Below are 21,124 nucleotides of genomic sequence, written 5' to 3'. Positions count from 1 at the left end.
CCTTATAAATCACACCAGACCAAAAAATAAGTCTGACGGTATAGGCCTACATAAAAAAGTGCTGTATGAAGTATTTTAGAGAACAGTAGCACAGAACAGTTAAGAATGAATGCTTATATTAGCTATGTTGGCAGAGGTTAACAATGTCCTTTATATTATGTGTGACTCTGAGCAATGTTCCAATCCAGTTTTAGTCTCTTGAGGTTTTGTGTTGATATATTTCCAGAAGCTGGAACGTGGAGGGATGTGAAGGTGAAAGGGACGCCCCCTTGTCTCAGGACCTTTCACACTATCTCAGCCAGCGTGGGGGACAGACTGTTTGTCTTCTCTGGAGGGGACTCAGTTGCCATACTTACAGTTGGAAGTTTACATACACATAGGTTGGAGTCATTGAAACTCGTTTTTCAACCACTCCACACATTTATTGTTAACAAACTATAGTTTTGGCAAGTTGGTTAGGACATCTACTTTGTGCATGACACAAGACATTTTTCCAACAATTGTTTACAGACAGATTAATTCACTTATAATTCATTGTATCACAATTCCAGTGGATCAGAAGTTTACATACACTACATTGACTGTGCCTTTAAACAGCTTGTAAAATCCCAGAAGAGAATGTCATGGCTTAGAAGCTTCTGATAGGCTAATTGACATCATTTGAATCAATTGGAGGTGTACATGTAGATGTATTTCAAGGCCTACCTTCAAACTCAGTGCCTCTTTGCTTGACTTCATGGGATAATCAAAAGAAATCAGTCAAGACCTCAGAAAAAAACTGTCGGCCTCCACAAGTCTGGTTCATCCTTGGGAGCAATTTCCAAACGCCTGAAGGTACCACGTTCATCTGTACAAACAATAGTACGCAAGTGTACACACCATGGGACCACACAGCTGTCATACTGCTCAGGAAGGAGATGCGTTCTTTCTCCTAGAGATGAACGTACTTCAGTGCGAAAAGTGCAATCCCAGAACAACAGCAAAGGACCTTGTGAAGATACTGGAGGAAACAGGCACAAAAGTATCTATATCCACAGTAGAACGAGTCCTATGTCAACATAACCTGAAAGGCCGCTCAGCAAGGAAGAAGCCACTGCTCCAAAACCGCCATAAAAAAAGCCAGAGTATGGTTTGCAACTGCACATGTGTACAAAGATTGTACTTTTTGGAGAAATGTCCTCTGCAAGCCTCATGAAACAAAAATAGAACTGTTTGGCCATAATGACCATCATTATGTTTGGAGGGAAAGGGGGAGGCTTGCAAGCCTAAGAACACCATCCCAACCGTGAAGCACCGGAGTGGCAGCATCATGTTGTGAGGGTGCATTGCTGCAGGAGGGACTGGTGCACTTCACAAAATAGATGGCATCATGAGGCAGGACAATTATGTGGATATATTGAAGCAACATTTCAAGACATGAGTCAGGAAGGTATAGCTTGGTTGAAAATCTGTCTTCCAAATGGACAATGACCCCAAGCATACTTTCAAAGTTGTGGCAAAATGGCTTAAGTACAACAAAGTCAAGGTATTGGAGTGGCCATCACAAAGCCCTGACCTCAATCATATAGAACATTTGTGGGCAGAACTGAAAAAGCGTGTGCGAGCAAGGAGGCCTACAAACCTGACTCAGTTACACCAGCTCTGTCAGGAGGAATGGGACAAAATTCACCCAACTTATTGTGGTAAGCTTGTGGAAGGATACCTGAAACGTTTGACCCAAGTTAAACAATTTAAAGGCAATGCTACCAAATACTAATTGAGTTTATGTAAACTTCTGATCCACTGGGAATGTGATGAAATAAAAGCTGAAATAAATCACTCTATACTATTATTCTGACATTTCACATTCTTAAAATAAAGTGGTGATCCTAACTGACCTAAGACAGGGAATTTTTACTATGATTAAATGTCAGGAATTGTGAAAAACTGAGTTTAAATGTATTTGGCTAAGGTGTATGTAAACTTCCGACTTCAACTGTATCTCGGACCCCAAGCCTCACGTCTTCGACACAGGTTGGACATACATTTAGAATTCTGCCAATACAACACATTCACACAGTAGTCACAGAAGAACCAGTCCAAATGTGTATCAATGGCTCAGTAGTACAGAGTCAACCAGCTGGTGTGCCTCCCATATTTTAATCTTTCAGAAAGTACCTACTGAACATGGCTGTAGGAGGAGATATGTCGTGTTTTCCTCCGTCTCTGTTTGTAGTTTCCTGCCCCTGCTCTCAGCCAGACACAGGGCTGACATGCTCCTCCTAGACATGGCCACTTGGTGGCAGCAGTGGGTTCCAAACTCTATTTCCATGAAGTTATGGCAAGAGAGAAGCTCCACAGCGACATGTACTCTTTGGATACCAGAAAGTATTCAACAGTCATACATACACATGAAGAACTTGGTCCTGCTGTAGTTGTATTATATTGTGTCCTCTGTTGAAATGTATAATTCTATGTTGGGCATGAGAAGTGTTACGGCTGGTCCTGTTAACTACTGCTTTTGGTTGCTATACTTCCTCTAGGCAGTATGATGTGGGAGAAGGTCCAAGGTAATGGAGATATCCTCCCAAGGGTGGCTGCCCACTCAGCTGTAGCCCTGCGAAAAAACATCTACATCTTTGGAGAGATGACCTCAGAAGCGGACAGCAACGCAATGTCCAGATTTCAGTGTGGTGAGGCTAACAATATCTACTTTAGATTGTGTAATTAATGTGGTTATACTCGAGGTAATAATACATTGATGCATGTATCCTATATGGAGTTAATACATTATTTAAACCTTCACTGTTTTGTAATACTGATGCACCTTGAGCACTTTGTTAAACTCTTCCCATCCTGTGCAGACAAAAGACACTGGACCCTGCTGAGGTTTGAAGGGGACCTGACACCCAACAGACTGGGCAGCAGTGGAGGGGGCCCAGACCTCCCCAGCATCAGAGACACTACAGCTTGCCTTTGTGTTTGGAGGGATGGACACTCAGGGGGTCATACACAGTGACTGTTTCAACTCCTAACATGACCTAGATACTGCTCTAGAAAATGCTGTGTGCATGTAGAAATAGTGTAAGTATTGAATGGCCAATAATTGTGCTTAAAGTAGTGCTTCATTCAACATGGACTTTGAAAAAAAACTTTCCCCACATTTTTCTAGAGCCACCGAACACACTGATTGGCACATGTTTTTCTGTTGCATTGGAAAGGTCTGGTGTGTTTCATGGTCAATTCCACATATGCTTAATGAGCTTTGTCGCCATGACAAACGCTTATTTCACTTTCTGAAATCTGTAATTAATTTTGCCGTTTGTGCAGAGGGTGTTTTAGTTGCGCAGCCAAAAGGTGTATTTACACACGTCTCGTGTAAATAGTCAGGCAGGTCTGTCTCCCTGTCAATTGAATAGAGCGCGTTCACCCCATGTTAGTGGGCAAATGGACATCTTCAAATCAAAACTCAACCTCAATTTACACACTTATTATCCCAAACTCCATTTGACAAGCCTGACAAATTCCTATTTACACTAGTCAATTTTGACACTAGAATAACTGACTCGTGCCTTAGGCAGTTTTCATAGGGATTCAATGCTTTTCAAAGGCAGTACCTCTTTAAAACAGCCAACCCTATGCATAAGGTGCACATCCAATGACATGTTGGTTCAACGCTTGGAGTAAAGCTTAGTTTATACCCTACGTACATAGCTGCAAGTAGCTATGCAAAATGTCCAGGAGTGTGAAGCCCCGCAACTCAAGAGCGCCATGTTGCGTTGCTAGGGTATAAATTATAAAAAAAAGCAAGCACCTGCCGGGTGTCCACAAGTGGCAATTCAATAAAGAATCAATTGGGAAATGAACTGATGTTCTGTGGTCAGAGGTTATGGACAGACCTGCTGCACACAGCCAATGTTACTTATGGACAGTTACAAATGTGGTGGGTGCTTATTTGTCCCATTTCACACATGTACAGGTATGTATAACCACACAAGTGCAAATTGGAAATGGGTCTTTTGCATATCCCAACCCACTCAGAAGGGTCACAGCCAGGACCTGCCATTATCATCACAACCCTGGAGCAATTAGAGGTAACTGCCTTGCGCAGGGGCTGTCTTCTCACAGGTAGTCGAACTAGCGACCTTTTGATTGCTGGCCCAACGCTCCAACATCTAGGCTACCTTCAGGGTTACACATTTGTGGTCATGTGTAAATTGATGCAGATGAATAGAGGCAAAGCAAAGACATTTGTATCAAACATTTATTATTTCAATGTCTTAACAGTAGAAAGCCTTTTCTACAATGACCAGATTCAATAAATAACTTGTTAACATTGCTTGGGAACATGTCAGTTACCCTGTCACCCAGAACCGCCCAACCCCTTCCCCTGGAGAACCCATTTTCAAACTGCCTGAGAACAGCAGCGAGCCTCGAATCCAGGCTGACTATACCTCCGCCACACAGCGAAGTGAACATCTCACTTCTAAACAATATTTCAGAAGTCTTTCCAGCAGATTCATCATGGTTGCATTTCCTCTCACCATTTAAGTCCAATATGTACATCTGTGCCACTACCAGAGAGGCGAGGGGGCAATAGAACAGAAAGCAGAGAGTTGCTCATGTAGGCTGTGGAGACCCTCAAGACAGCCTTACAACTCGTCCTTTTGATCCTGATCTCCCTCTGCCTCAGTAGGGGGACCGCCTGCACTTCCGTAAAGCTTGCTGATGATGGGCTGCGCCACCTCTTCCAGCTCCTTCTTCTTGGCCTGGAAGTCCTCCAACTCAGCATCTTGGTGAGACTCCATCCACTCAATCTTCTCCTCTACTGCTTTCTCTATGGCTTCCTTGTCCTCGGGAGAGAGCTTGCCACCCAGCTTCTCCTTGTCACCGATCTGATTCTTGAGCGAGTAGGCGTAGCTTTCAAGCTCATTGCGGGCATCAATGCGCTCCTTCAACTTCTTGTCCTCATCGGCAAAGCGCTCTGCATCATTGACCATCCGCTCAATGTCCTCAGGCGTCAGACGATTCTGGTCGTTGGTGATGGTGATTTTGTTCTTGTTGCCCGTTCCCTTGTCCTCGGCTGTGACGCGCAAGATGCCATTGACGTCAATCTCGAAGGTGACCTCGATCTGGGGCACACCCCGGGGTGCGGGGGGGATACCAGTCAGGTCGAAGGTACCCAGCAGGTGGTTGTCTTTGGTCAGGGGACGTTCACCTGGAGGAAGAGGGAAGTAGAAAATTAGAAAACAGAGCCAAAGTTGTGTAAAATTGCCACACCCATCATTAGTGAAGGTAGCTACAAGGGGCAGTGATGAATCAAAAGGCGCTTACCCTCGTGAACTTTGATGGTAACGGTGGGCTGGTTGTCAGAGGCAGTGGAGAAGATCTGGGACTTCTTGGTTGGCACCACAGTGTTTCTGGGGATCAGCTTGGTCATGACTCCTCCCACAGTCTCAATACCCAGGGTCAGGGGGCACACATCCAGAAGAACAATGTCATCTGATGGACAGCAAACCATTAGTTGTGATAGAAAATCTAGCCTACATTTCCTTATGTAAAAATAAAGAATGAAATGTGAAGATACCTCTGCCTAAACTGAGCATAGTGTATGAAGTGCATGGCGTCAGCACATTGACCAAGACCCACTTGTGTCCTCCTCTCCAGACAGCACTCCAGCCTGCACGGCAGAGCCGTAGGCCACAGCCTCGTCAGGGTTGATGCCCCTGGAGGGCTCCTTGCCATTGAAAAACTCCTTCACCAGCTGCTGGACCTTGGGGATACGAGTGGAGCCGCCCACCAGGACAATCTCGTCAATGTCGGTCTTCTTCAGGTCAGAGTCCTCCATCACCTTCTGCACAGGCTTCATGGTGGAACGGAACAGGTCCTGAAAGACAAAAATGGCAAATTAATGAGGTTCAATTAAGTGGAACATGAATGTGATCATTTGAGTTGGATATTCCAATGTCAGTGGGCCAGCAGTCTCTTGACTGTTGTACGTGATGTCACTAAGAGGACCAACTCACCATGTTGAGCTCCTCAAACTTAGCACGGGTCAGGGTCTCTGAGAAGTCCTCTCCATCGAAGAAGGACTCGATCTCAATGCGGGCCTGGTGCTGGGCAGACAGGCCTCTCTTGGCCTTCTCCACCTCACGACGCAGCTTCTGCACAGCACGGTTATCCATGCGCACGTCCTTGCCGGTCTTCTTCTTGTACAGCTTGATGAAGTGCTCCATGACACGCTGGTCAAAGTCCTCTCCTCCCAGGTGGGTGTCGCCATTGGTGGCCACCACCTCAAACACACCGTTATCGATGGTCAGGAGAGACACGTCAAAGGTACCACCTCCCAGGTCGAACACCAGGATGTTCTTCTCACCGTCCTTCTTGTCCAGGCCATAGGCAATAGCTGCTGCGGTTCTGGAATAGAGAGGAGAACAGATGTTAGCATGGTCTTGGCAAATATTGAGTAATTTAAAGAAATATTGGACTAGTCCGTGTAATGTTATTTCAGTTCCTGCATTGTGAAGACACACTTACGGCTCGTTGATGATCCTCATGACTTTTAGGCCAGCGATGAGTCCAGCATCCTTGGTGGCCTGACGCTGGGCATCATTGAAGTAGGCGGGTACAGTGACCACAGCATGTGTGACCTTCTTTCCCAGGTAAGCCTCAGCAGTTTCCTTCATCTTGGTGAGAACCATTGCAGAGATCTCCTCTGGAGCAAAGGTCTTCAGCTGACCACCACCAATGTCCACCTGAATATGGGGCTTGCTCTTCTTCTCGATAACCTATTGGAGTAAAGTAGCTACTGTTAAGCATCTAGACTAAAATCAATCTGCACTACTTCAGCATAGTTATACGCTGAATAAGTAGTCATTTGCATAGTTACAGTGTTCAGGCTATTGGGCAGGAGTGTGTTTGTTAGGCTCACCTTGAAGGGGAAGTACTTGATGTCATGCTGCACAGCGGAATCGGTCCAGGCGCGGCCAATCAGTCTCTTTGCGTCAAAGACTGTGTTCTCGGGGTTGGAGGTGAGCTGGTTCTTGGCTGCGTCACCGATCAGACGCTCCCCCTCAGCGGTGAAGGCCACATACGATGGGGTGATGCGGTTTCCCTGGTCGTTTGCAATGATCTCAACACGGCCATTCTTGAACACTCCAACACTGGAAAAGGGGAAGTATGGATGAGAAATAAGCATGGAAAGTATCAACTTCAAGAAATGATGGTTATTTAACCAAATGATTGAGCATGAGTGTAAAGATTAATTTGCCCTTCATTACTAAATTAATTCTTACCAGGAATAGGTGGTCCCCAAGTCGATTCCAATCACGGTCCCAACGCTTTCCCTCTTGTCGTCATCATCGGCAAACACGCTGCAGGTGACCAGCAGAACTACACACAGAAGCCTCATCTCTATTCTGCGTGTTCAAGCAACTCTTTGAAGTTCTGGGAATTAAAAAAGTCAAGACAATTAGTATTACTCAGTACACGGTGTAGGCCTGTCATTCTTATATAGCTAACGGAATGAGTCCATTTGGCACTCTAGTGTAGTCACGACCGTGCATGCTGAAGTGTGTCAAATAAGACATCGAAGACTCACAGGGCAGCACATATGCGTGGAGCCCAAGAATGCCGGTAATTTTTTATTTTACCAGGTAAGTTGACTGAACACATTCTCACTTACAGCAACGACGTGGGAAATAGTTACAGGGGGAGAGGAGCCCAAATGAATGAATGAACGCAAAAAAAGCTAAAATACAAACTCGATTTACCAAAAAGGTAAAATTAGACAGCTGCATTATCAATTTGAGACACGGCGTGCACAACGAACGTTAGCTGGTTAACCATTTTCAAACACGCTAGTTGACGGCAGACAGAAGCATATTGAACAGGAGAAGTACTTTATTTATCTTTTTTTTATTTTTTTTTATTAAACACTCCATGTCAAGTGAAATACACCCCCCCGGGACATGTAATTTTTAAGTCTTCATTCTTAGCCAAAAAGTTTAATTTACATACCTTTACAAAGAAACTCGATGGCGTCTTATTTGGGGGATTATCTCAATTGAAGGTATTTGCTTTACAGATTACGTTCTTTAAATATGTCTAGATTGTGAGTCGGTAAAATTACGTTCAATAAAAGGTGCTCTCGGTTTATAAACTGTCACTTCTTACCCATCGTGGAGGCTTCCCATTGGTCAGACAGCAGTTCGTTGGAAGGCGTTCATTGGCAGCACCAGGCATGCTGGCCTCTGCTGATTTGCACACGTTTGGTCAAGTAAACGTAATGATTATTGCTCTACTGTACGATGCTGATAGGCTACCTGTCAATGTGTCTAACCCCAATTATGTGAATGCCGGTGTCGTACATTGAAATGTAGTTGGTGCATTGAAATGTCTGTTTTTTGGGGGGCATTTTCCAATTTCAGGACCACTATAATCTAGTGTCTACTACAATTACAGTAGGCCCAAGCCTAATATTATATGTGTAGGGGAAGTAGTGAACTGAAACTAGTTCCACGTTTGAATTGTAAAACATGATGGTAAAGCAGTGGTAATACATGATAATTACCATGTTATTACAATAGAAGTGGTGACTAACCATTCTGAACAAAAGCTACATGATCTTACTGTAGCTGTGTAAAAAAAAGTCAGTAAGCCATAGAAGGAATAAAGGAGTAAGCCTAAGGTAATCAAAGTTAGTTGTTACATCAGGTAAATTGTACATTAGTTACATCAGCTTAATTGCAAGTGTGTGGAAAGGAATTACCACAATAGCAAGGCTTTACTCATAGCCCCTAACCCCTAATATGTTGCAATGGTTTATGCATAACATGAGACATACTCTGAAGTAGATGTATGCTCTTGTGAGAATGGTTATATAATTCCTGGATTAAAAGTTATTGTTACATCAGGTGTTAGATCATTGTACATTAGTTACACCGTGGGGATATTAATGTGGAACCTTTATTTAACTAGGCCATGTTTCTGTATCTGTTCACAAAAAAATGATAATATCTGATAAAAATGTAACCCCTGAGGTGTATATGAACGTAACCAGAGGTGGGTCGGCTGCACTGAAGTATTATCAGAACTGTGGGCTGCTGTTATGATTTGCCTTCCTGTTTTACCCTGAATGCCTTGTGGCATTAACCAATCAGATGACTGTTTGGACAGAAGCGCGGGAGCTGGAGAAGGAAGTTGCTAGCTCAGCTCAGTCAATTGTTATTTGCATCCAAGTTTGGTCGCCAACGATTTTATTTTGTTTTGTCAATATGTTCTGCTATACCCTGTGTAAACAACCGTTACAATCTGATTAACATTAGCTATCTTCTGCTGTGTTGCAACGAACCAGATGACGTCTAGCTAACGTTATCAACAAAAGACAGCTAGCTAGCTTGCTAGGCTAGTTTGTGTGCTTTTGATAACGGTAGACCGGTATCATATACTCTTTTTATTAGCGTCTTACTTTTATTTCAGGAGCGTCTTTGTATGTCTGGTGAGGAGGGGTCTTTGGTCAAGTGATGATGTCCACGTATGATGATTCTGCGAGTGTTCCATCACTGGGAAAAGCAGACGACTTGCATCAACAAGGTTTTCCATCTTGCAATCAGCCTGCAATAAAGACAAGTGAAAGTGTCATAGCTATGTTTTAGCCTATTTCTGATGTTCTCGTCATTGTTAGTAACTGGATTAACACACAATAGTGTATATCGCCTACTTTTTAGCTGTCGAGTCAATACTTTTTGTTTTGGTAATTTGAGACGTATGGTAGTGTCATCCTGGAGGTAGCATACATCAAACCATAATCATTATGCATGTTTTCTCCTGTAACAACTTTGTATTTCAGTCCTTGCCTCATTCCCACTGTGTCAGCTGACAGAAGAAGACCTGACCCAGCATCCTCTATTCTGCAAGCTCCTGGCAACGCTGTCACAGCATGTGGACCGCACTGGCCTTACTGTCACACTGAAGAGAGAGCTGGAGAAGGTACTGCACAGACACACACACGACTTATAATCAACAAATTATCCAAACCTTAGTATATCAAGACATATTGTAAGAATTAAACAGTGGTCTAAGACACTGCGTCGTAGTGCTAGCTGTGCCACTAGAGATTCTAGGTTCGAATCCTGGCTCTGTCGCAGCCGGCCGTGACCGGGAGACTCATGGGGTGGGGCACAATTGACCCAGCGCCGTCCGGGTTAGGGGAGGGTTTGGCCGGTTGGGATGTCCTTGACTAACTACCTACTAATTGGATACTGAGAAAAAGGGGTAAAAGTAATGAAAAAAATAATAATAATATTTAAACAAATGGCTCAGGCTCACATTTAAACATGCTGGTACATCCAAGAGCATTAAATTCTCCCATCTCATAATAATACAATTGCATTTCTATTACTGTGAGAAATTAGACTTGTGTTATTACACTGTACTGGAGTGTTGTCATTTGAGCTGCCATATTAAGACCATGTCTTGGACTTGGGACTACTCTGTGTGAGGGTGTGTGTTGTGGGAATGGCTTTAAATGGCTGAGATTGTTGTTTAAATCCAGGCTGAGAGGGACCTGCAGACACAGAGGCTTAGCTGGCTGTGCTCAGAGAGCATGTACAGGCTACTGCAGGAGATGATCCAGGAGCACTGTGTCAGAAAGCATCACTCCACTGTGGCCCCAGAGGACGGCACGGTACAATACAGAAAAATACTCTTTGCCCAATTGACTCAGCTATACAGAACTCTAGTCTGCTCTATTCTTGTTGCATGTCTAGCAGAGCAGCACACAGTACACTTACTGTAGCAGTAGTAGTAGTAGTATGATCCCTTTAGCTTACACCCATTAATGCAAAATGATATACAGTGCATCTGGAAATTATTCAGACCCCTTGGCTTTTCCACATTTTGTTATGTTACAACCTTATTTTAAAATGGATTAAATTGTTGTTGTTTTCATCAATCTACACACAATACCCCATAATGTCAAAGCAAAAACAGGTTTAGGGGAGAGAGAATAAACTGAAATATCACATTTACATAAGTATTCAGACCCTTGACTCAAGTCTTCTTGGGTATGATGCAACAAGTTTGGCCCAACTGTATTTGGGGAGTTTCTCTGCAGATCCTCTTAAGCTCTGTCAGGTTGGATGGGGAGCTTTGCAGGTTTCTCCAGAGATGTTCAATTGGGTTCAAGTCCGGGCTCTGGCTGGGCCACTCAATGACATTGAGACTTGTCCCAAAACCACTCCTGCGTTGTCTTGGCTGTGTGCTTAGGGTCGTCCTGTTGGAATGGTTATCTTCGCCACAGTCTCAGAAATACATTTTAGAATAGACTCGAAATTGAGCTCAGGGCATCATGTGTCCATTGATCATCCTTGAGATGTTTCTACAACTTGATTGGAGTCCACCTGTGGTCAATTCAATTGATTGGACATGATTTGGAAAGGTTCACACCTGTCTATATAAGGTCCCACAGTTGACAGTGCATGTCAGAGCAAAAACCAAGGCATGTGGTCAAAGGAATTATCCATAGAGCTCCGAGACAGGATTGTGACGAGGCACAGCTCTGGTAAAGGGTAACCAAAACATTTCTGCAGCATTGAAGGCCCCCAAGAACACATTGGCCTCCATCATTCTTAAATGGAAGAAGTTTGGAACCACCAAGACTCTTCCTAGAGCTGGCCGCTTGGCCAAACTGAGCAATCGGGGCGAAGGGCCTTGGTCAGGGAGGTGATCAAGAACCTGATGGTCACTCTGACAGAGTTGTAGAGCTCCTCTGTGGAGATGGGAGAATCTTCCAGAAGGAAGACCATCTCTGCAGCACTCCGCCAATCAGGCATTTACAGTAGAATGGCCAGATCAAAACCACTCCTCAGTAAAAGGCACAGCCAACTTGGAGTTTCCTTAAAGGCACCTGAAGGATTCTCAGAAGTCTGATGAAACCAAGATTGAACTCTTTGGCCTGAATGCCAAGCGTCACATCTGGAGGAAACCTGGCACCATCCCTATGGAGGTGCTAGCATCATGCTTGTGGGGATGTTTTTCAGCGGCAGGGACTGTGAGATGAGTCAGGATCGAAGGAAATATGTACTGAGCAAAGTACAGAGAGGTCATTGAGGAAAACCTGCTTCAGAGCACTCAGAACCTCAGACTGGGGCGAAAGTTCACCTTCCAACAGGACAACGACTCTAAGCACACAGCAAAGACAACGCAGAAGTGGCTTCGGGACAAGTCTCAATGTCCGTGAGTGTCCCAGCCAGAGCCCAGATTTGAACCCGATCGAACATCTCTTGAGAAACCTGAAAATAGCTATGCAGCGCTACTCCCCATCCAACCTGACAGAGCTTGAGAGGATATGCAGAGAGGAATGGAAGAAACTCCCCAAATACAGGTGTGCTAAGCTTGTAGCGTCATACCTAAGAAAACTTAAAGCTGTTATCGCCACTCAAGGTTCTTCAACAAAGTGCTGAGTAAAGGGCCTGAATACTTATGTAAATGTGATATATCAGTTTATTGTAAATACATTTGCAAACATGCCTAAACCTGTTTTTGCTGTGTCAATATGGGGTATTGTGTGTAGATTGAGGGGGGAAAACAATCTAATCCATTTTAGAATAAGGCTGTAATGTAACAATGTGGAAAAGTCAAGGGGTTTGAATACTTTCCGAATGCACTGTAACTAAGATGTTCATTATTGAAGTTTAACCACCCAGTGTGACTTTGATTTCCCGAAATGTTACTTTAGTTGAAATTGATCATTCAAAGTACTGTATAATCTTAGAATAAACTTAATTCTGGTTTTCCCCTGGTAGTTCTATGAAACTGTGGAGCAGTGTCTGGTGGTGGCCCAGTGTGTCAGGCAGCTGAACCCGAGTGCCACCGCGAGCCAGGACCAGCCCCCTGTTCTAGGACTGAGTGCCCAACAGGTGCTCGAGCTGATGCCACAAGAGCAGGTAGGTACTCTTTGTCCGTGAGCCTGATACTTCAACTCTATTAATTATAATTGATTACATTTCTATAGCGCTTTCATAGAATCTAAAAGCGGTTCAAGAGAAGAAGAAAAACAGCAATATATCATGAAAGGTCAACCAATAGAGGCCAAGTCTTTGAAAGCTGCATCCCCCGAAGATGGAGAGGGACAGTTAATAGCTCGAGCCGAGAGCTAGTAAGAGGATGGTAGATGTACTAGCAAGTGCATTGTTTTTTTTAATTTTCTTTCAAGGTATTATCTAATAATTCCCATCCACCTGCAACAAGTAATCTCAGATGTGCTTTTCATATTTAGGTACACTATCACACACACTGCTTCTCTACAGCTCTGGTAACTGCTCTCATTCCCACACAAAATAAACATGTTTTATGAACTATTTTCTTAGAACGATTCATGTTTCTCTAAACAGGATGTATGGAAAATGAAACAGCGACTGCCTAGAGAACTAGAAAAGCATCTGAAGAAGAAATGTTTCAGCGTCCTCTCCTACTATCAGCCTAAATGGGGTAAAGAGACATCAGATTTTTACCAAAACGGAGACATGTAGCCTATATATACAGTGGGCTCCAAAATTACTGGCACCCCTGACTGGCAATGCACAAACAATACTTAAAAAAATATAAACAATATAATTATATAGAGAGACTCAAATGACCAATGTGAGAAATACTGTACTTGATTGATGTGTCAATGGAACCAACCAAAATCATAAAATTGTTTAATACAAAATACATTTCACCAAAATCAAGATTTCATAATTATTGCACACCTCAAATCAAACCAAATTTATTTATATAGCCCTTCGTACATCAGCTGAAATCTCAAAGTGCTGTACAGAAACCCAGCCTAAAACCCCAAACAGCAAGCAATGCAGGTGTAGAAGCACGGTGGCTAGGAAAACCTCCCTAGAAAGGCCAAAACCTAGGAAGAAACCTAGAGAGGAACCAGGCTATGTGGGGTGGCCAGTCCTCTTCTGGCTGTGCCGGGTGGAGATTATAACAGAACATGGCCAAGATGTTCAAATGTTCATAAATGACCAGCATGGTCGAATAATAATAAGGCAGAACAGTTGAAACTGGAGCAGCAGCACGGCCAGGTGGACTGGGGACAGCAAGGAGTCATCATGTCAGGTAGTCCTGGGGCATGGTCCTAGGGCTCAGGTCCTTCGAGAGAGAGAAAGAAAGAGAGAATTAGAGAAAGCACACTTAAATTCACACAGGACACCGAATAGGACAGGAGAAGTACTCCAGATACAACAAACTGACCCTAGCACCCTGACACATAATCTACTGCAGCATAAATACTGGAGGCTGAGACAGGAGGGGTCAGGAGACACTGTGGCACCATCCGAGGACACCCCCGGACAGGGCGTAACAGGAAGGATATAACCCCACCCACTTTGCCAAAGCACAGCCCCCACACCACTAGAGGGATATCTTCAACCACCAACTTACCATGCTGAGACAAGTATAGCCCACAAAGATCTCCGCCATGGCACAACCCAAGGGGGGGGCGCCAACCCAGACAGGATGACCACATCAGTGAATCAACCCACTCAGGTGACGCACCCCTTCCAGGGACGGCATGAGAGAGCCCCAGTCAGCCAGTGACTCAGCCCCTGTAATAGGGTTAGAGGCAGAGAATCCCAGTGGAAAGAGGGGAACCGGCCAGGCAGAGACAGCAAGGGCGGTTCGTTGCTCCAGAGCCTTTCCGTTCACCTTCCCACTCCTGGGCCAGACTACACTCAATCATATGACCCACTGAAGAGATAAGTCTTCAGTAAAGACTTAAAGGTTGAGACCGAGTTTGCGTCTCTGACATGGGTAGGCAGACAGTTCCATAAAAATTGAGCTCTATAGGAGAAAGCCCTGCCTCCAGCTGTTTGCTTAGAAATTCTAGGGACAATTAGGAGGCCTGCGTCTGGTGACCGTAGCGTACGTGTAGGTATGTACGGCAGGACCAAATCAGAGAGATAGGTAGGAGCAAGCCCATGCAATGCTTTGTAGGTTAGCAGTAAAACCTTGAAATCAGCCCTTGCTTTGACAGGAAGCCAGTGTAGGGAGGCTAGCACTGGAGTAATATGATCACTTTTTTGGTTCTAGTCAGGATTCTAGCAGCCGTATTTAGCACTAACTGAAGTTTATTTAGTGCTTTATCCGGGTAGCCGGAAAGTAGAGCATTGCAGTAGTCTAACCTAGAAGTGACAAAAGCATGGATACATTTTTCTGCATCATTTTTGGACAGAAAGTTTCGTATTTTTGCAATGTTACGTAGATGGAAAAAAGCTGTCCTTGAAATGGTCTTGATATGTTCTTCAAAAGAGAGATCAGGGTCCAGAGTAACGCCGAGGTCCTTCACAGTTTTATTTGAGACGACTGTACAACCATTAAGATTAATTGTCAGATTCAACAGAAGATCTCTTTGTTTCTTGGGACCTAGAACAAGCATCTCTGTTTTGTCCAAATTTAAAAGTAGAAAGTTTGCAGCCATCCACTTCCTTATGTCTGAAACACATGCTTCTAGCAAGGGCAATTTTGGGGCTTCACCATGTTTCATTGAAATGTACAGCTGTGTGTCATCCGCATAGCAGTGAAAGTTAACATGTTTTCGAATGACATCCCCAAGAGGTAAAATATATAGTGAAAACAATAGTGGTCCTAAAACGGAACCTTGAGGAACACCGAAATTTACAGTTGATTTGTCAGAGGACAAACCATTCACAGACACAAACTGACAAACACCTCATTTAGTACTTAGTGCCACCACTTCTGGCAAGGACAACAGGATGAGGTCTTTTCCTGTAAGGTTAAGGAACACATTTGGAGGGATTTTGGACCATTCCTCTATGCAGATCCTTTCAAGATCCTTCACATTCTTGTGTTTGCGCTTATCAACTGCCCTTTTCAACTCAGCCCACAGGTTTTCGATTGGATTGAGGTCCGGTGACTGAGATGGCCATGGCAGAACATTGATTTTGTCACAGAACTTGAGGTATGTTCTGGGTCATTGCCTTGTTGGAAAGTCCACCTATGGCCAAGTCCCAGCCTTCTGGCAGAGGCAACCAGATTGTCGGCCAAAATTGCATGATACTTGGTGGAATTCATTATGCCATCAATCTTAACCAGTGCCCCTGGACCTCTGGAATTAAAACAGCCCCAAAACATCACTGACCCACCACCATATTTCACCGTGGGTATGTGGTGCCTCCTTGTAAGCATCTCTGTTTCGACGCCAAACATTCCGATAATGTATCTGACCAAAACGTTCAATTTTGGTCTCATCTGACCAGAGCACCTTCTTCCAGTCATAATTTAAATGACGTTTGGCAAACTCCAAGTGCTTGCGTCTGTGTCTTGGGGTCAGAAAGGGTTTTCTTCTGGCAACCCCTCCAAAAAGCCTGTGGTTGTGGAGGTGGCGTCTGATGGTGCTTTTTGAAATCTGGTGAACCCAAGACGCCACCAAGGCCTGCAATTCTTTCACAGTGATTCTTGTGGATTTTGTTGCTTTTCTCACCATCCTCCCTATCCTTGGGGGCAAAATGCATTTGCGTCCTCTACCCGCAAGGTTTAACTGTTCCATATCTTTAGAATTTTTAAATGATTGCCCTGACGGTGCTCAGTGGTATATTCCATGGTTTGTGGATCTTGTCGCCATTACCAGATTTATGAAGGTTTACGACCATCATTCTCTTTTAAACTGCCAGTTCTTTTGTTTTCTTCATGGTGTTGGATGACAAAGGGATATTGCATGCGTGTTACCTCATTTTTTTATACCCTAGTGAAACGGGAAGTAATTTAAGGCCTCAATATAGTTCCTTAAGACTTAGATAAACATAAATAAGTGGAATTTAATTCCTGGTTTAATTTTGGTAGATGTTATTTACAATAATCTTTAAGGGTGCCATGAATTGTGAAACCATAATTTTGAAGACGTTGATTTTTAATTAAATCAATCAATTATTTTGGTGGGTTCCATTGAAACATTAATAAAGTATTTCTCACATGTTGGTATTTTGAGTTTCTCTATAATTATATTGTTTATTTTTTAAATATTGTTTGTGCATTGCCAGTCAAGGGTGCCAGTAATTTTGAAGCCCACTGTATATATAGGATCTTACTTCTGACTGTGTGTGAGTGTCTTATTATGTAATGGACATTGACAGGCATTAGCAAATGTGGCAGTATTTATTTAGCTTTATGGCACAATGTGACAGTTTTTGGCTTTATGGCATAGCAGCTCACCTGTGTGAATTGTGAAACAAAGCACTCCTCTTCTTTCTTGGACAGAGGATGAGAGTGAAGGGCTGAAGAACATGAAGCTGTCTCGCTTGTCTGGCCTCCTGGAGAGAGAAAGGAAAAGAGCAGAGAGTCTGAAGGAGAAGTGCCGTGAGAGTGCCTCCCTGCTGCAAAGGCAGACTCACTGCTACCTCTCTGTAAGAGAAGCTCACCACACGGTTAGATGTATTAGTCTCACATGTTATGATCTTCACTCACAATTGACGTGTTCTCTCTCCAGGAGCTGTTAGGGTGCATCCAGATTCTCCAGTCTCTGATCCTGGACCACAGGCTGAAAGCCCAGAAAGAGCTGGACAGGAAAAAGATTGATTACTTTGAGGCCAAATGTGAGATCATCATGCAGAAGATCAGGTGCGATAGTCTCCCCTGTGTACACGCCTACTGTACACTGGGATCCTTCAAATGCAATTCACCGTGTTAGGAATTCGTTTTTCATACATGTCAATCAGTAATGTTCAGTTTCCATATATATTTTACATTTCCTTAACTATCTGTCTTCACAACAGAGCTGAGATGTTGGAAATTCAGCTAGATACCTACACAGCAGACACAATATCTGCCCATAAAAAAATAAGGTGAGTCAAATGCTTCCACTGCCCAGCAACTCAATACGTCATCATATCAACCACTCTTGGGGATCTCAACACCAGAGGGGTATACTACAAAGCAGGATCAATGAGTTAGCTTCTGTCTTTTCTAGCATGGCCACATATACTGAACAAAAATTAACGCAACATGTAAAGTGCTGGTCCCATGTTTAATGAGTTGAAATAAAAGATCCCAGAAATGTTCCATACTCACAAAAAGCTTGTTAGCCTGTTAGTGAGCATTTCTCCTTTGCCAAGATAGTCCATCCACCTAACAAGTGTGGCATAGCAAGAAGCTTATTAAACAGCATGATCATTACACAGGTGCACCTTGTGCTGGAGATAATGAAAGCCCACTCTAAAATGTGCAGTTGTGTCACACAACACAATGCCACAGATCAAATCAAATCAAATGTATTGGTCAACTACACGTGTTCAGCAGATGTTATTGCGGGTGTAGCGAAATGTTTGTGTCTCAAGTTGACGGAATGTGCAGTTGGCATACTGAATGCAGGAATGTCCACCAAAGCTGTTGCCAGAGAATTGAATGTTCATTTCTCTACCATAAGCTGCCTCCAACGTAGTTTTAGATCATTTGGCAGTATGTCCAACTAGCTTAACACCTGCAGACATGTAACCACGCCAGCCCATTACCTCCACATCCGGCTTCTTCACCTGCGGGATCGTCTGAGACCATCCACCTGGACAGCTGATGAAACTGTGGGTTTGCATAACCAGGAATTTCTGCACGAACTGTCAGAACCGTCTCGGGGAAGCTCATCTGCATGCTCGTCGTCCTCACCAGGATCTTGACCTGACTTCAGTTCGGCGTCGTAACCGATGCTTACCTTTGATGGCCACTGGCATGCAAGTGTGCTCTTCACGGATGAATCCTGGTTTCAACTGTACTGGGCAGATGGCAGCCAGCGTGTATGGCGTTGTGTGGGTGAGCGGTTTGTTAATGTCAGTGTTGTGAACAGAGTGCCCCATGGTGGCATGTTATGGGCATGCATTAGCTACGGACAATGAACGCAATTGCATTTGATCTACGGCAATTTTAATGCACAGAGATACCGTGATGAGATCCTGAGGCCCTTGTCATGCCATTCATCTGCCGCCATCACCTCATGTTTCAGCATGATAATGCACGTCGCAAGGATCTGTAAACAATTCCTGGAACCTGAAAATGTCCCAGTTCTTTCATGGCCATTCAGCATGTTTGGGATGCTTTGGATGGATGTGTACGACAGTATGTTCGAGTTCCCGCCAATATCCAGAAACTTCACACAACCATTGAAGAGGAGTGAAACAACAGGCCACAATCAACAGCCTGATCAACTCCACGCGAAGGAGATGTTGCGCTGCATATCAGATACTGACTGATTTTCTGATCCACGCCCACACTTTTTAAAAAGCTATCTGTGACCATATCTGTATTCTCAGCCATGTGAAATCCATAGATTGGAGCCTAATAAATTTATTTCAATTGACTGATTTCCTTGTATGAACTGTAACTCAGTAAAATCTTGAAATTGTTGCATTTTATATTTTTGTTCATTGTAGTTACACCTGCCTCTCTCATTCAGTCCTTGTTCTTGTGTGTCTTCATTGCAGGGAGAAGCTGGAAACGGAGCTGAATGCCTCCCAGTTAGAGAAGCAGTCTGTGGAGTGCAAACTTTCGTCCTTTGAGATATTTGGCAAGGAATTTGAGGCTCTAGCTGAGGAATATTCCAGACTGCGTCAGGAGATTGACACCAAGAGTTGGGCTCTGAAGGAATTCTCTCAGCACACGGACTGACTCGGAATTGACATCAGACAGTTCTGTTTCAGAAAAACACAGTTAAGAGTCTTGTCCGGATGTTTTCAAGAGAATTTTCTTCACACTTTTGTTGACTAGCTATCTCCATAGTGTAAAATTATGGTTTTGATTGTTTTTTGTTATAAAATGTATGATTACCTGGTGGTGTTTTGATTGTTGTTCAGTTTAATAATCCCACTCTGATATAGCATAACAGTACATTCAGAATCCTACATTTTCATGTAATTGTTGGCATTTCCTGCCTAAATTTTCCCACTTTGCTAATGAAGTAATCATTAAAATAATTGGCAACATCAAATGGTTTTGTGATGAATAAACCATTTCATTTGATGAAAAAATGGAGTTGAATTTGTCTTTCTGCCCATAATTTAATTTAAAGTACTCAAATGTTGATCTTGGCTTCATGATACAGTTTCTTCTACTTTTTGTTGAGTTCGGTCACATAATTTCTCAATTTGCAGTAAATCAGCCAATCAGATGCGCAGACAGATTTATTAGCCACTCCTTTTGCCCCATCTTTCAACCATACAATTTTTCAATTGCTCATCAATCCATGGAACCTTAATAGTTCTTACAGGTGCATGTTTATCTATAATTGGAAGAAACCATTTAATAAATTCATCAAGTGCAGCATCTGGATGTTTGTTATTAATCACATCAGACAAGCAAATATTTTTAACATAATCCAGGAGTCACAGCAAAAATATTTTGTATGACCTCTTATACAATATTTTAGGCCCAGCTTTTCGAGCTTTGGCTATCCTAGATTTAGCCACAATTTTGTGTTCACTACATCCAATGCTTACGGATACAGCTTTAGAACAACGTTCTACAGTGTTAGCAAAAATGTGATCAATACATGTGGATGATCTTGTTCCTGTAGTGTTTGTAAACACCCTGGTAGATTGTTTTATAACCTGAACCAGATTGATTACAGGTACTGGTTACAGTGAGAAGCTTCTCTTGATCAGACAGCTTGATGAAAACCAGTCAATATTCAGGTCCCCAAGAAAGTAGGCCTCTACATCACATAAAATATCAATCGTTTCACACACATTGAGATACAGGCTATAGGCTGGATCATGTTGTATTGTTATACAATTTAATTCTGTAATGTATTGATTGTTGCTGCCTTCTTGGCCAGGTCTCCCTTGAAAAAGAGACTCTGGGTCTTAACAGTAAGCAAGTGTAAACATAGAACACCCCATTCTATGTAATGTCAATCATTGTGCTGACTAACTTTGTGCTACCTGTCAGTTCATTGATAGATAGCTTATATCAATACAGTTTACTGTTCCCAAAACTGAAATCTGTTATAAACAGCGTGTACTTTACTCTTTGCCAACGTTTAAAATAAATGGTGTTTAGCTGTGTAAGGGCGGAAATATGCAAATACATGCTAGAACGCGTCAGTAGGATCTCACTGGCTCGTGCTTGGCTCTGCCCACTATTTTGGGTT

At 43.3% G+C, this 21,124-nt stretch overlaps 2 protein-coding genes across 3 annotated transcripts; one reads left to right on the top strand and one right to left on the bottom strand.

Moving 5' to 3' along the window:
* Positions 1-4,227: 4,227 nt before the first annotated feature.
* On the bottom strand, positions 4,228-8,160 carry LOC110523600 (endoplasmic reticulum chaperone BiP). The gene is made up of 8 exons (XM_021602455.2): positions 7,999-8,160; positions 7,275-7,425; positions 6,911-7,142; positions 6,517-6,767; positions 6,006-6,396; positions 5,629-5,866; positions 5,314-5,481; positions 4,228-5,197 (listed from the first exon to the last, which is right to left on the bottom strand). The coding sequence occupies exons 2-8, from the start codon at positions 7,388-7,390 to the stop codon at positions 4,632-4,634; spliced, it is 1,962 nt and encodes a 653-aa protein (XP_021458130.2). The 5' UTR covers positions 7,391-7,425; positions 7,999-8,160; the 3' UTR covers positions 4,228-4,631.
* Positions 7,424-20,003, top strand: haus4 (HAUS augmin-like complex, subunit 4). Of its 2 annotated transcripts, none has more exons than XM_036977264.1 (10): positions 7,424-7,634; positions 9,460-9,573; positions 9,830-9,969; positions 10,535-10,666; positions 12,786-12,926; positions 13,374-13,470; positions 17,251-17,396; positions 17,480-17,610; positions 17,766-17,834; positions 19,461-20,003. In XM_036977264.1, the coding sequence occupies exons 2-10, from the start codon at positions 9,504-9,506 to the stop codon at positions 19,642-19,644; spliced, it is 1,110 nt and encodes a 369-aa protein (XP_036833159.1). In that variant the 5' UTR covers positions 7,424-7,634; positions 9,460-9,503; the 3' UTR covers positions 19,645-20,003. The 2 variants fall into 2 exon arrangements, with proteins under 2 accessions (XP_036833159.1, XP_021458134.2); XM_021602459.2 differs by lacking the exon at positions 7,424-7,634 and adding an exon at positions 9,136-9,273.
* Positions 20,004-21,124: the final 1,121 nt, after the last annotated feature.

This window comes from Oncorhynchus mykiss, chromosome 5 (genome assembly GCF_013265735.2).
Source record: "Oncorhynchus mykiss isolate Arlee chromosome 5, USDA_OmykA_1.1, whole genome shotgun sequence".
Lineage (NCBI taxonomy): Eukaryota > Metazoa > Chordata > Actinopteri > Salmoniformes > Salmonidae > Oncorhynchus > Oncorhynchus mykiss.
Note: the sequence above shows the minus strand (reverse complement) of the source record. Positions and strands in the feature narration are given on the sequence as shown.